This window comes from Thunnus albacares, chromosome 13, assembly GCF_914725855.1.
Source record: "Thunnus albacares chromosome 13, fThuAlb1.1, whole genome shotgun sequence".
NCBI classification, from domain to species: domain Eukaryota; kingdom Metazoa; phylum Chordata; class Actinopteri; order Scombriformes; family Scombridae; genus Thunnus; species Thunnus albacares.
In genome coordinates, this window is record NC_058118.1 from 31,732,346 (window position 1) to 31,748,900 (window position 16,555).

The window sequence follows — 16,555 nt, forward strand, 5'->3', positions numbered from 1 at the left end:
AACACCACATTCACTCAGACTCTGTATGCTGGGTTTAGGTTCTATAGGTCTGGTTCCTCAGTGTCTCTGTGTGGTCTGGAGGAGGAAGAGTCTCCTCCTGTTAGAGAAACTTTCTCACTGCTGACCAGATAGTTCAGTCTGTACAGGATCACACACAGCTGATGGTATTTAGTACCAACATGATCTCTCACTGCTTGTAAATGTAAACATGGTTTCCACATGATTGACAGTTTGTTTGTAAAATGAATCAAATGATAAACTGAGTCCAGTTGTTGTTGTTTTCTGTTGTTAGTGTATTAGAAAGGCTTGAACTGTAATGGGATAATGGGAATGGGATCTTCACAATGTTTAGTTGTAGTTCTTCTAGTAGTTTCATAGTAACTGTGTTACCTGATTCCTTCACTTATTTAGAGATCACATGACAAATGATGGTCAGAACAACAGGCCTCCTATTGGCTGGTTAAATGAACACCTCTAATGGTGAAGGCTGAGGCTCAGCAGCTGGAGTGTGGCTGCTTTTATGCTGCGTTCATATCATATTGGAATGATGCTAATTATGAGATTCTGACTTGTAAATAGAATTCAGGTCAACATTCAAGTGGTAATTATGAAGTGGAAAAGCTGAAAGCTCTGATATTTACTGGATATGCTGGATTATTGTCAATAACAGTATTTTTGAGCCTCATTCCACCAACTTTGTAATCATGCAGCCGTCTTGATTTGTTGTGTGACATGAACGCTGGCGAGTTGTAAACATGGGAATCTTTCCCGCCTCTACCATCCATCCCATATGATGTGAACACAGCATTAGAGATGAGAAGTCCAGGAGCTGTTGTGTGTTTCTGACATACAGGAAGTATTTAGTTTTTCTCTGGAGTGTTTATTTAGTTCCTGTGTAGAGAATAAAGTTCATGATGATCAGTAGCTGATGTTAGTTTTCTCCATTTATTTTTGTGTGTGTGCATGTTAATTCATATCTAATTTCATATAGTAGATTGAAGGTATTTGACAGTTTCAGGACTGTTTAAAGTGTCAGTTTAATGTGTTTAGCTCACATTCAGTCTGACAGCTGTTGTTCAACATCAGACACACATTATTATTCCAAGCAGAGTATTTTTATATTCTTAAAACATGTGCGGAGGATCTTTAAAGTTCAGACAGTCTGTGACGACACAACTGACGTCAGTTAAAGTCTGTTTTGATTTTTTACATCCAATGTCAAACTTTTTTGGCTTTTTTTGGTCAGAGCGACTCAAAAACGATGAGTTCTGATGGTGTTTATTGATCAGATTGATGGATTGGATTCATGTTCTACAGACTCACTGTGAGATACATAATCAAAGTCTAAAAATACATCAAAGGAACTTTACAACATATCTGATATACTGTGTAAACTTTGTAAATGTGCATCACATAAGATAGATGATGTGGTTCAGTCAAACTGCTGATGTGAGAGTGGAAGAACAAACTGGTTTTAATGGTTTTAATGGTGACACGCTGTAAAGAGACAGTTTGATTTCTGATGGTGAATGAAAAGACTTCATATAAATATGTTTAATAAGTATGTATTTGAACACTGGTGGAGTTTATTGATCCACTGGATGTGATTATTTCAAACATCTTCATTTCTTTTTAAAGCCTAAATGTTCCTGTTTTCATGTTTTAAAGTGTGAGTGAAGCAAACAGCTCCTCCTCTGACAGGATGTGATGCTGTGAGTGAACAGCAGGTGGCAGCAGACGCTCATGTTTCTGTTCCTCCAACACTTGAGTTTCACACAGTTTATATGTTCAGAGGTGGAAGAAATAAAACGCATCCTTTACTTTAGTAAAAGTAGTAAAACTACCATCAAATACTCCTTTACAAGTAAAAGTCCTGCATTCAACAATATATTGAAGCTCTGAGAAATAAAATGTAGTGAATCATGAAACAGTTGAGTGTTTCTCTCTGACATGTGGAGGAAAAGTAGAAGGTGTGTCCACTAGTCCTCCCATAACACAGTCTAACTGGTCCCAGTATGAATCTAACAGTGGGCAGACTGGTTTGATGATGGTGTGTGTATATTCAGTATCTATATGTTGTAGATTATTCTATGAAGGATGATATTAAAATATATTTAGATTTCATTATCTGCTGTCTTTAACCGTCTTGCCAAGTTGTGACTGTTGGCGTCGACCTGAACAACGACAAATCATCCAAAACAAAGAAAACTGTTTTCTCTGCACTTTATTGTTGTAACAAAGACTTTTTCTTTTAACCTTCAGTTGGTTTTTAAATAAATAAGATAAATCAAGATAAAATAGCTTCATTTATTATTTATTTTCATTTTTCAGATGCTTTATGTCATTTTTTTTTATAAATGATTAAATGTTTGTGAAATATGGAATAATTAGAAGAGTAAAACTATCAAGCTTTATATTTGTTTTTATTCTCCATTTGAAGTATTTAAATGTATTATTTATTCATGTGTTTTTCTCATTTTTTACTCGTCTGGGAAGTTTTTACTGCTTTTTCAGGTTTCAGGTCTCTGTAGTTTTAAAGTGATTTGTGTAAATTAAATATATATAAAGTATAAATACAGTATAAATTATATAACAACATTTCAGAAAACAATAAAAATGTGTTGTTTTCAAGTTCATTGTTGTGTTTTCTGAAATGCTGCAGTGGTTTTATTATTGTTATTGTGTTTTGCCCCTCAGAGCCTCCATAACATACATATATACAATTTATATATGTATATTTAACTATGTGTGCCGCAAATGTTCCGACGGATCGCTAAAAAAGCCAGTTTTGTCTGTTGAAACGGGAAGTGGACGTCGGTTTCGAGGTGGTCTCGAACCATGTTCGATGCTGATTTACAACTTTCTTCCAACAAACTTCCCAACCATCCACCGACCCCTCAACCTCCTCATATAGATCTGAACTACGTCACTTTAGAAATGTTGATAGGATACGTATTGTTGAAATGTTACGGATTACACGTATCAACGTATCTGTGGTTTGCAGAAACGTACAATGTCAGCGTTTTATTCCGGCGACCAGGCTGTTATATGTTTGATATTTAAGCAATATTACATGAGAGTCTGTGGTTTACCGTCATTGTTGGAACGACAGGGATGAGATCAGGAACGAGGCGCTAAAACCATCTGGTCAGACGGGTCGGACGGGTTCATCCGAAACCTTTCGTCTCACTGAGAGACGTCCTCGTCCAATCAGAGCAGCTGAATCAGTTTGTCAGTTATTTAGTACAGTCTATGGTGCTAGTGTGAGTGACGTCAGCAGTCATTAGAACAACGTGAGAGTGTGAACGTGACTGATCACTGCCCTCCATCAATACACCAATCAATCAACACCACTCAATCAATCAATCAATCAATACATGCTGTCAAGTGTCATCATACAGAGTTTGGACCTTTACTGTGCAAAACCGTCAACACACGAGAATACCTCAATTCCTGGTGAATCCTTTCACAATAAAACGTAGCAACTAAAATAAAGTTCCAGATTTCCTGTCAGTGTTCTGATGTCATATAAATAAGAGAAAAGACCAGACTACAATATATTATAGTCTATGAATGTTATTGTCAGAGAACTTTAGTGTCACTATGAAGGGTCGCCCCATTCAGTCACCTTTAAACTGGTGCATGTTTTAATAACCAGTATCATGCTGGTAGTGAAGAAGACTTTGTTTCACAGGTGGTATGGTTAGTGATTAACAGCTAATAAAAGTCATTAAATAATATTCTCTGGAATCTTTCTAAACTATATCACAGACAAACTGTTGAAAACATCTTTTCATTGATGATATTCAGTATTTTAACCAAGCTAAGAGCTGCAGCAATAGAAACTAAAGTTTATGTTGCTGCCAAACCTTCATTCAGTATCTTTATACTATATCAATATAAAATCAATGTCACATTATATAAACTACAAAGTGAATCACTGTCATCAAAACACAGTAAACTCTGTTTGTGGAATAATGACGGAGTTTAAACTACAATGTGATGCCTCATCACAGGAAGATCTTTGTTCTGCTGTACAGAACTGCATTTAGTGTTGAGTTAGACAGATTGTTCTCTCTTATTCTGCCTGTTTTAATCTTTACTGTACATGATGATGATGATGATGATGATGATGCTCCATTAATTCAACCATAAATCATGGAAACGTCTGTACTTTGATCCTTATAATCTAACACTGATTGACAGACAACATTCCCACAAGATCAAATAGAATATAACACAGCTGTAGCAACTATAACAGAACCATAAATAAAGATGAATGTAAATAAAAATATGATGCATTGATGCTCTGAAATACAAACATTCATGTGATCTTGTGGCTCCTTCTAATCTCCTCGGGGATAAAAGAGAGAGAACACGTTTAGTGTCTGACAAACTTCACAAGTTTTGTCTCCACTGATATTTGTGAAAATTGTTGCATCAGTATCTTTATGTATATTCACTAAATCATCAGTTGAAATACATGTCAGGCCTCTGAGTGTGATATGCTGCTTAACTGTTATTAATCAATAAAGTGTCATTCAGTACAATCTCTAATTAAAACAGCGAGAAGTACAAATGACTCCATAGAAAACCAGAGTCCTCAGACTGATGATGAAGGACTGATGAAGGGGAATCAGTAGCAGCTTCTCTCTCTGTGTTTCGTCTGCAGGTGAAGCTACAAAGACTCTGTGACTGGATGTGGATCTGAATTCACCTGGTGAGTATTTTTATTTCCTCTGCCACACAGCTGACTCCACCAGCAGCTCATCTATATTAAATGTGCTCTATAGTGGTAAATGAAAAGCCAACAGAGAACTGGAAGCTTCTGAAAGTAAAACATTAAACATTAAACCTCAGTGGAAATGAAGAATAATGTCTTACTTTGATGCCATCTGGTGGTTGAATCAAGAATGACGCTGTTGTAACTGCAGTGCTGGTGTGATGTGCAGCTTGTTGTAATGAATGAGCTTGTTGTTGTGTTTGTGTGAAGGTGTTTCTCTGCTATGGATCAGTGTGAGGACAGAGAGGAGGGAGTCCCTCCCTCTATAAGCTCTCTGTATGGGGAACATGACAGCCAGACCAAAGCTCAGAGGTGAGATGAGGATCTCTAACTGTCCATCACTGTTCTCCACTCACATCACTCCACCATCATTATTCACACTCAGAGCTCTGTGTGTGTTGTGTTGAAGAACAAAGAAGCAGCACAGACCAGACTCTGCTGGACCTGGACCTGGACCTGGATCTGGACCTGGACCTGGACCTGTACCCAGCTGTGTGTCCATGAAGAGTGACTGGTCCATGGAGGAACCTATGTATTTTAAACCTGGACAACCTGCTGATGGAAGGTCAGAATGTAAAGCTGCAAAGACTGAACAGACTTTTCATTTCTATCCAACATGCACATTTATCAGAGCTGTTGTTGTTTCAGGATCCAGCAGCAGAGACCAGACTCTCCTGGACCTGAACCCAGCTGTCTGTCCTTTAAGAGCGACCGGTCGAAGGACTTTTTCATTCATTTTAAAGGAGGACGTCCATCTGCTGATCAGATGTAAGCTGTAACTGACAGTAAACGTCGGGTTATGCTAGAAAAGAACTGGTTTGTACGACGTGTTGTCTGACCACGTCAGTGAAAAGCCGGCCGTCATGGAGAGGGAGGAGACGTGATAATCATTTAAATATGGAGATAACAGATCACATGTTCAGACAGTCTCTCCTGGAGGACATTCATGGTGTTGCGCTCCTTTGTTCATAAAAAGTGACATGATATGATTTATTTATACATTACAGACATAAAAAACATATTAAAGTGAAAACACTTATTTCCAACATGGACCCAAGATGTTAAAAGACAAAACACAAGACAGACAACATAAAACTGAATCACCACAAATTAAATAAAATAATAAACGCCCACATCAAAACACAAAGTACAACAAAGACAATTTGATGGCTGAAGTAAAAATGGAATTGCAGATTTCATTATAAACCTGTGACCATGTTCCATAAATAAGTCCTGACCTGACTTCTATAAGCTCCTCTCATTTTTAACAGCTGGATGTGTAACAGGAGGCTGTTCCACAACACGGCAGCAGCTTGAAAAAAGGAACTTCTGGCTACATTATTCACTGGAGGGACTTTATATGAACACACACTGGCCCTGGTGTTATAGCCATGCTGAGTATGTTCCATTGTTATCTGTGAAGTATTGAGGAGCAAACCCATTGATAATGTTGAACATATGATGCAGCTTCTGTTGTTCTACTCTGAGCTGTACTGGCAGCAGTCCTACACTTCTGAATTCATCATCAACATGAGTTAAAGAGGATACATTTAATAAATACTGAATAATATTATTTTGCATCACCTGCAGTTTGTTCCTAAATTTAGATGTCAAACCACTGAACCAATCAGAACAGACAGAATCAAACTGACGCTGTACCAATGAGGACATGAGAAGTTTCTCAACAGAAAAGTCAAAAAGAGTCTTAGTCTGTGAAACAGGAACTGAAGTTTGCTGCCACTCTTAGATAATACTTTATCAACAACAGATTCACAGGACAGTGACTGGTCCAATATTATTCCTAAATATGAGACAAAATATTATAAAATTTCAGTTCCACTACAAAAGATTTTCAGTGTATTTGTTCTTGACGTCTTTGTTCCAAACAGGATTGACTGGGTTTCACCCAAATGTACTGAAAGCTTGTTATCTATGAGCCACTCTCTCACACTTTCTGATTCATTACTAAGAGTTGTGAATTTCACTGACATCATTTCCAGATAGCAGTAATGCAGAATCATCAGCATACAGCAGCAGCTTGCATGTCACAGCAGCTGTCGTATCATTTATATACATAAGAAATAAAAGAGCCCCTAAAATAGAACCTTGCAGCACCACATATGTAATATCCTGAGGTTCTGATAGAACCACTTCAGCATCACAGACTTGAGTTCTTCCTGTAATGTAAGAAATAAACCATTTTACAGCAGTATGTCCAAACACCATGCACTGTAACTTTGACAACAGTACAGAATGATTCACTGTGTCAAAAGCTTTCTGCAAGTCAGCATAACTTCCTCCATCAAGGTTTTGTCTAATAAAATCAAACAAATGAATAAGATAGGTGTCAGTAGAGTCTGCTGCTGTAAAACCAGACTGAAGCTCATACAACATATTGAATCTGACTAAATACTCCTTAAGCTGCTCGAACACAAGATGTCATTTTCATACTGGAAACTGCCCAGTTCAACCAGTCTGATACAAGCAGACACTGAGCAGCTCCACTGGATCAGCTGGAGGTTGTAGCTGCCTTGCTCCAGGGCACTCCAGCAGTGTACAGTGAGGGAGGAGGAGCTGTATGGAGGGTTGATCAGAGCTGTTGGGACTAAACCAAACTGACTGATGAAGCAAAACACTGAGCTGAAAGCTACAACCAGACTGAGCTGTTGATTCTCAGTGGGATCAGCAGGACTAGTAAAGCTTTACCACTACAAGGAGTCATCTGATTCTCTGTTCACATCCAAATATCACTTGATGGACCTTTAGCTTGTGTTTGTCTCTGTGTGGACAGACATAATGTGAGCTCATTCTTCATGATTCCTCGACAGAGTGGACCAGGAGAGCTCAGAGGTTCCCAGTGGTCAGTCTGCCCAGCAGCATCAAACACACCTGGACTCCATATTTATGGTCTGTACATGTACAACAACTACTTTTATATCTGTTCTGTTCACAGTCATCTCCATGCTGCACTTTGTAGACCAGTGGATTGTCAGTCTGTCCAACATGGATCTGATGTTTGCTTCATGATGTTAGTTTGATTGTGTCATTCATATAGTATTCTGTTCCAGCTGCTGAAGGAGAACATCTTAACCTTTGTGAAGAACGAGCTGAAGAAGATGCAGAAGGTTCTGAGTCCAGATTACCCAGAATGCCTAGAAGATCAGAGGGAGGATGAGGAGGTGTTGGACGGTGAGGAGGAAGAGCGGAGGAGGAGCAGCAGAGAGGCATTTCTGAAGATCACACTGCACTTCCTGAGGAGAATGAAGCAGGAGGAGCTGGCTGACCGTCTGCAGAGCAGTAAGAGGATTTCTATAAAGATTTAACATGATGGATAGATGAGACATTTACTGATGTCTCAAGAGATGGAAGGAAATATGTTTTATATACTCATTCTTTGATGGGAATTAAATGTTGAAATATTTGCTTCATTCATTGATCCTATTTCTTGTGTGTTCATTCAGAAACTCCTGCTCCAGTTGGTCAACGTGAATTAAAGTCTAACCTGCAGAAGAAGTTCCAGTGTGTGTTTGAAGGGATTGCTAAAGCAGGAAACCCAACCCTTCTGAATCAGATCTACACAGAGCTCTACATTACAGAGGGAGGGACTGCAGAGGTCAATGATGAACATGAGGTCAGACAGATTGAAACAGCATCCAGGAAAACAGACAGACCAGAAACAACCATCAGACAAGAAAACATCTTTAAAGCCTCACCTGGAAGAGATGAACCAATCAGAACAGTGATAACAAAGGGAGTGGCTGGCATTGGGAAAACAGTCTTAACACAGAAGTTCACTCTGGACTGGGCTGAAGACAAAGCCAACCAGGACATACAGTTCACATTTCCATTCACTTTCAGAGAGCTGAATGTGCTGAAAGAGAAAAAGTACAGCTTGGTGGAACTTGTTCATCACTTCTTTACTGAAACCAAAGAAGCAGGAATCTGCAGGTTTGAAGAGTTCCAGGTTGTGTTCATCTTTGACGGTCTGGATGAGTGTCGACTTCCTCTGGATTTCCACAACACTAAGATCCTGACTGATGTTACAAAGTCCACCTCAGTGGATGTGCTGCTGACAAACCTCATCAGGGGGAAACTGCTTCCCTCTGCTCGCCTTTGGATAACCTCACGACCTGCAGCAGCCAATCAGATCCCTCCTTGGTGTGTTGACATGGTGACAGAGGTCAGAGGGTTCACTGATCCACAGAAGGAGGAGTACTTTAGGAAGAGATTCAGAGATGAGAAGCAGGCCAGCACCATCATCTCCCATATCAAAACATCACGAAGCCTCCACATCATGTGCCACATGCCAGTCTTCTGCTGGATCACTGCTACAGTTCTGGAGGATGTGTTGAAAAGCAGAGAGGGAGGAGAGCTGCCCAAGACCCTGACTGAGATGTACATCCACTTCCTGGTGGTTCAGTCCAAGCTGAAGAATGTCAAGTATGATGGAGGAGCTGAGAAAGATCCACACTGGAGTCCAGACAGCAGGAAGATGATTGAGTCTCTGGGAAAACTGGCTTTTGAGCAGCTGCAGAAAGGCAACCTGATCTTCTATGAATCAGACCTGAGAGAGTGTGGCATCAATATCAGAGCAGCCTCAGTGTACTCAGGAGTGTTCACACAGGTCTTTAAAGAGGAGAGAGGGCTGTACCAGGACAAGGTGTTCTGCTTCGTCCATCTGAGTGTTCAGGAGTTTCTGGCTGCTCTTCATGTCCATCTGACGTTCATCAACTCTGGAGTCAGTCTACTGGCAGAAGAACAAACAACATCCCAGAAGTCTGAAACTAAACAAAAATACACCAAGCCACATTTCTACCAGAGTGCTGTGGACGAGGCCTTAAAGAGTCCAAATGGGCACCTGGACTTGTTCCTCCGCTTCCTCCTGGGTCTTTCACTGCAGACCAATCAGACTCTCCTACGAGGTCTGCTGACACAGACAGGAAGTAGCTCACTGACCAGTCAGGAAATAGTCAAGTACATCAAGAAGAAGATCAGTGAGAATCTGTCTGCAGAGAGAAGCATCAATCTGTTCCACTGTCTGAATGAACTTAATGATCATTCTTTAGTGGAGGAGATCCAACAGTCCCTGAGATCAGGAAGTCTCTCCACAGATGAACTGTCTCCTGCTCAGTGGTCAGCTCTGGTCTTCATCTTACTGTCATCAGAAAAAGATCTGGACGTGTTTGACCTGAAGAAATACTCTGCTTCAGAGGAGGCTCTTCTGAGGCTGCTGCCAGTGGTCAAAGCCTCCAACAAAGCTTTGTAAGTGCACAGATAGTTATTTATTGATTGATTTATTGATTTATTGAAAAGATATTCAAAGAAATATATTCCAGATGGGAGAAAAATACGTTTTTAAGTATGTTTCCACATTTGTTCTCCAGACTAAGTGGTTGTAACCTCTCAGAGAGAAGCTGTACAGCTCTGTCCTCAGTTCTCAGCTCCCAGTCCTCCAGTCTGAAAGGGCTAGACATGAGTAACAACAACCTGCAGAGTTCAGGAGTGAAGCTGCTGTCTGCTGGATTGGAGAGTCCACACTGTGCACTGGAAACTCTCAGGTCAGAATTCATCAACCTGCACAACTGATCACCATTTCAACTGTGATTTATATGACTTATATTTAGACCCTGTGAATAACTTTCTATTTATATATTTTCATTAGTTTTTTTCTGTCTCCTGAAATACCAGAGAGGAGTTTTAGATTCAAAAACTGAATGAAGAACTGTGTAATTGGCCTAAAGTAACACACATACAGACAGTAATTCAGTTAACAGTGTTTTGGTAACAGTTATAATTTCTTTTAATTTCAGAGCAGTATCTGTGCTGGGATGATAGTGATTTTAAGGCACAATGGTGATATGACAGTGCACCCCAGCTGTTATGTGGTTAACTACCATTTGATTCTTCTTTTGTTTCATACAACCTTTAAACTCTGGATGATTCCTGAAACTGTGTGAAGTATAGTCAGTGAGTATGAGTGAAGGAGTCAGAAATGTTTCCTTATTGTTAGTTTATACATTTTTTTCCACAATGTTCACATTACATATACATATATATATATAATTTGTGCATATGCCACATTAGTTGGGATTCCTGTTCTGTATTTGACTGTGAACATCTGAGACGGAGTCACTTACCTCTGTGACATGTTGGAGGTTTGATATTATTACAAGCTGTAGTCAGAGTTTGTCACCTGCAGCTCTTCATCTTATCAGCTCATTGTGGCTGCTTCTTCTTTTACTATTCTTTATTTAGACCTATTTTTAACAGTGAAGAGTTAGCAGACACTAACATCATGTTGACTAAGGTTACAGAAAGCTGGAACTGCCTCACAATACAAACCTTACTGTGGTTTGCCATTTGAATTTAGAAGTAGTTACTGGAAGTATTAAGTTTAACTTTAAAGATTACAGAAACATACTAGTGATGAAAGTAATAAAGACACTACCTTCCAGTCCTGCAGTGATCTCAGATCATGTGACATATATGTTGTTTTGTGTGTCTGCAGCCTGTCAGGATGTCTGATCACAGAAGAAGGCTGTGCTTCTCTGACCTCAGCTCTGAGCTCCAACCCCTCCCATTTGAGAGAGCTGGACTTGAGCTACAATCATCCAGGAGTCTCGGGAGAGAAGCTGCTGACTGCTGGACTGGAGGATCCACACTGGAGACTGGGCACTCTCAGGTATGGATAGACAGGTGGACTCTCTCAGGTATGGACCAACTTAGTCTCACAGAAATTCATGAAACAAGAAGGTGTCCTTGATAACTCAACAATATGAAAGGTTATGACCATCCGTTTTAATTATTTCAGCTTTGATTCTGAGAAATCAAGTTTTCTTGTCAGTTTTGGACGATAGTGGAAGCAGTTACATTAGCCTACCCATGATCCTCAGCGACCGTTACTATGGTGAAGACGCTAAAGCTGTGACATAAACTATATTCAGTATAACATTATACAGCAGGGCCGGACTGGGAAAATCATTCAGGCTGGGAAATATAGCTCCAGTCAGACCAGTTTATCAGCAGGGGGTCTGTGGGTCCCCACTAGGAAAACTTTACTTACAAAGACTTGATTTCCTGCATTCTGCTGAATTTTAGTGCATGTGAATAACAAACTAATGAGCCAACAGCTGCTTAGTACAATGTAGTGTTATGAAGCTGAAATAAAACCAAAGGTACATATCATTAAGGAGGGAGACGACACTACTACTACTGTGGCACCAACGCTGCTCTCTACACCTTCAAAAAGAAACAAGCAAGAGCACAACACCCTCCTCAGTTTACTGATATACACTAACAGTTACCCATCAAAGGTTCAAATAGTCCTTTAACCAACACAAACATTAAATAACACACATCTTTAAGTTCCAACAAATGACAGCAGCCTGAATAGTGACAGAAGACGTTGTGTTGTCTCAATCATTTTAAATTATCAGCTCAAAGTATGAACTCACTCACTGAAACTTTCACCAAAACACATGAATTTTATAATAATATTGACCACATTAACTAGACTACATATGCTAATTAGCTTTAGCATTGACGAGACAATGATGACGCATCAGTAACATTAGCTACGTTAGCTAGCTAGCACGTTTATTTACCTTTCTTTCTCTCTCTCTGCTCCACCCTTCCTCTTTATCCACCGTCCATCTTGCTGCTAAATCATTTAGCCTCTAAATGCACTTAATGCCAAAAGAAACGTGTAACTGCCAACTACTCTCTCTGTTTCTCTGTTTCTCTGAGGCTAGCTGGCTGTGCTAGCTGGCTGTGCTAGCTGGCTGTGCTAGCTGGCTGTGCTAGCTGGCTGTGCTTCCTAAGATGCTGCGGCTAACGCTCCGCTAGCCTCTCAGCTAACGTTAGCCTCGGCTCTCCATGTGGATCCAACCGGAGCACCGAGCCCCGGTTTGTTATTCAGGTTAAAGCGGGAAGAAGCAGCGGGTCTGTCGGGCAGCTGAGTGAAGTGCAGCCTGCGGAGGAAACACCGGGACCGTCAGGGTGAAACAGTCCATAACCTTTCATATTGTTGAGTTATCAAGGACACCTTCTTGTTTAGTGTTGAGAAATGTTAAAGATATTAAAATCGACAGTGAGGAAAATACCCCGGTCCCACCAGACTGGTAATATTAGAGTGAAAAGGATCATGGGTAGGCTAATGTAGCCGCTTCCGCTATCGTCTAAAGCTGACAAGAAAACTTGGTCACAACCTTTCATACTGTTGAGTTATCAAGGACACCTTCATGTTTTATGTTGAGAAATGTTAAAGATATTAAAATCAACAGTGAGGAAAATACTCATACGCGGCGCGTCCTCTCCGGTCCCACCAGACTGCTAATATTAGAATAAAAACATGAAAACAAGGATCAAATCTCTTGATTAAATGTTGAGTGATGTAGCGGTTATAGTTTAAAAATGAAGAACAAATGAGAAAAAACAATCCAGCCTCTGAGCTCCCGAGTCCCAACTGACAGAAAAAAACCTGCTGCAGGAACGAAACCTGCTTCCACCTGAAATACATTAGTTTGAAAATCCTGCTGACTGTCACCAAAAAAAAGGAAAAATCGTGTCAATGAACACGAAGAGATTAAATTTAGTGAATATTTCACTGATTACTGTGAGACTGAGACAGACAGGTGGACACTCTCAGGTACAGACAGACAGGTGGACACACTCAGTTGAGGACAGACAGGTGGACACTCTCAGGTGAGGACAGACAGACAGGTAGACACTCTCAGGTACAGACAGACAGGTGGACACTCTCAGATAAGGACAGACAGGTGGACGCTCTCAGGTGAGGACAGACAGGTGGACACACTCAGGTACGGACAGACAGGTGGACACTCTCAGGTGAGGACAGACAGACAGGTAGACGCTCTCAGGTGAGGACAGACAGGTGGACACTCTCAGGTGAGGACAGACAGGTGGACACTCTCAGGTACAGACAGACAGGTGGACACTCTCAGGTGAGGACAGACAGGTGGACGCTTTCAGGTGAGGACAGACAGGTGGACACTCAGGTGAGGACAGACAGGTGGACACTCAAATACAGACAGACAGGTGGACACTCTCAGGTACGGACAGACAGGTGGACGCTCTCAGGTGTGGACAGACAGGTGGACACTCTCAGGTGAGGACAGACAGGTGGACGCTCTCAGGTGTGGACAGACAGGTGGACACTCTCAGGTGAGGACAGACAGGTGGACACTCTCAGGTGTGGACAGACAGGTGGACACTCAAGTATAGACAGACAGGTGGACACTCAGGTGAGGACAGACAGGTGAACACTCAGGTGAGGACAGACAGGTGGACACTCTCAGGTACAGACAGACAGGTGGACACTCTCAGGTGAGGACAGACAGGTAGACACTCTCAGGTACAGACAGACAGGTGGACACTCTCAGATAAGGACAGACAGGTGGACGCTCTCAGGTGAGGACAGACAGGTGGACACACTCAGGTACGGACAGACAGGTGGACACTCTCAGGTGAGGACAGACAGACAGGTAGACGCTCTCAGGTGAGGACAGACAGGTGGACACTCTCAGGTGAGGACAGACAGGTGGACACTCTCAGGTACAGACAGACAGGTGGACACTCTCAGGTGAGGACAGACAGGTGGACGCTTTCAGGTGAGGACAGACAGGTGGACACTCAGGTGAGGACAGACAGGTGGACACTCAAATACAGACAGACAGGTGGACACTCTCAGGTACGGACAGACAGGTGGACGCTCTCAGGTGTGGACAGACAGGTGGACACTCTCAGGTGAGGACAGACAGGTGGACACTCTCAGGTGTGGACAGACAGGTGGACACTCAAGTACAGACAGACAGGTGGACACTCAGGTGAGGACAGACAGGTGGACACTCAAGTACAGACAGACAGGTGGACAGTAAATCAGCTCAAACTCTTGAGACTGCAGCTGATTGTCAGCTGTAACCATCATGCAGGAATGTTCCACCTGTGTGAGAGGAAATAACTTGTCAGTCGTCCAAAGATTGTTGAGGAAAGACAAACAGAAACAGGCGGTTTATCATTTTCATGTTAGTGTGAATCAGTTTAAACAGTCCTGTCATCTGTTCACAATACAAACTGCTGAGTCTGACAAGAAAAAGTCTCATTGTTGACATGATTTGACTTTGAGACGCCTGTTTCTGATTGGCTGAATGTAGCTGCTGTCGATAGTCGTGGTGCGATGTGATGTGATGGACGGTTGTGTTGCCTAGCAACAGCAAAGCAGCTCAGTGTGATGAGGATCAGAGCTGCTTTTTCTAGAGTGATGTCATGTCCATGTTTGCATGCTGAAAGAGAACGTGCTGCTCTGACCCCCCTCCTCCTTTCAGGCTGCAGCCTGCTGGAGTCCGATGGTTGACACCAGGTCTTTGGAGGCGTAAGTGTGTTTTTCATTTCATTCATCAAAACAAAGCTCATTCACATCCTACTGAGGATGAAGATGATGTCATCATCAAACAGATGATCGATCAATAATTGCAGCTGTGTTGTGTCTTGTTCTCTCCATCAGATTTCTGTCAACTCACACTGGATCCAAACACAGTAAACAGAAACCTCAAACTGTCTGACAACAACAGGAAGGTGACACATGTGGAGGAGGATCAGTCATATCCTGATCATCCAGACAGATTTGATGTCTGGCATCAGCTGCTGTGTAGAAATGATCTGACTGATCGCTGTTACTGGGAGGTCGAGTGGAGAGGAGGAGTTGATATATCAGTGAGTTACAGAGAAATCAGCAGGAAAGGAAACAGTGATGACTGTTTGTTTGGATGGAATGATCAGTCCTGGAGTCTGTTCTGCTCTGATGGCTGTTTCTCTGTCCGTCACAATAACAGATCAACATCCATCTCCTCCTCCTCCTCCTCCTCCTCCTCCTCCTCCTCCTCCTCTGTCTCTAACAGAGTAGCAGTGTATGTGGACTGTCCTGCTGGCACTCTGTCCTTCTACAGAGTCTCCTCTGACACACTGATCCACCTCCACACCTTCAACACCACATTCACTCAGCCTCTGTATGCTGGGTTTTGGGTCGGGGTTGGTTCCTCAGTGTCTCTGTGTGGTCTGGAGGAGGAAGAGTCTCCTCCTGTTAGAGAAACTTTCTCACTGCTGACCAGATAGTTCAGTCTGTACAGGATCACACACAGCTGATGGTATTTAGTACCAACATGATCTCTCACTGCTTGTAAATGTAAACATGGTTTCCACATGATTGACAGTTTGTTTGTAAAATGAATCAAATGATAAACTGAGTCCAGTTGTTGTTGTTTTCTGTTGTTAGTGTATTAGAAAGGCTTGAACTGTAATGGGATAATGGGAATGGGATCTTCACAATGTTTAGTTGTAGTTCTTCTAGTAGTTTCATAGTAACTGTGTTACCTGATTCCTTCACTTATTTAGAGATCACATGACAAATGATGGTCAGAACAACAGGCCTCCTATTGGCTGGTTAAATGAACACCTCTAATGGTGAAGGCTGAGGCTCAGCAGCTGGAGTGTGGCTGCTTTTATGCTGCGTTCATATCATATTGGAATGATGCTAATTATGAGATTCTGATTCTTATTATCTAATATTACCTAGTTATAGCAATTGTTAATACCAAGCTTTTACATGTTAATTAGCATTATTACTAGCTGGTTATTATCAAATATTACCCACTATTACCTTGTTATTACCCAGCTGGAAGGTAAAGTGCTGCCACAAATCCTTCCAGCAGACACCAACAAAACTGCTTCTACGCTTCAACCTCAGTTTAGCCTCAC

General features: G+C 41.5%; 1 protein-coding gene across 1 annotated transcript in view; it reads left to right on the top strand.

The window, feature by feature from the left end:
* Nucleotides 1-16,259, top strand: part of LOC122995881 (NLR family CARD domain-containing protein 3-like) — a 31,865-nt gene extending 15,606 nt beyond the window's left edge. Inside the window, exons 9-13 of the mRNA XM_044371265.1 lie at nt 10,168-10,341; nt 11,292-11,465; nt 15,127-15,179; nt 15,306-15,885; nt 16,193-16,259. Coding sequence (XP_044227200.1) covers nt 10,168-10,341; nt 11,292-11,465; nt 15,127-15,179; nt 15,306-15,885; nt 16,193-16,259 — 1,048 coding nt within the window. The remainder of the gene's footprint in view (nt 1-10,167; nt 10,342-11,291; nt 11,466-15,126; nt 15,180-15,305; nt 15,886-16,192) is intronic.
* The last annotated feature ends 296 nt before the right edge of the window (nt 16,260-16,555 follow it).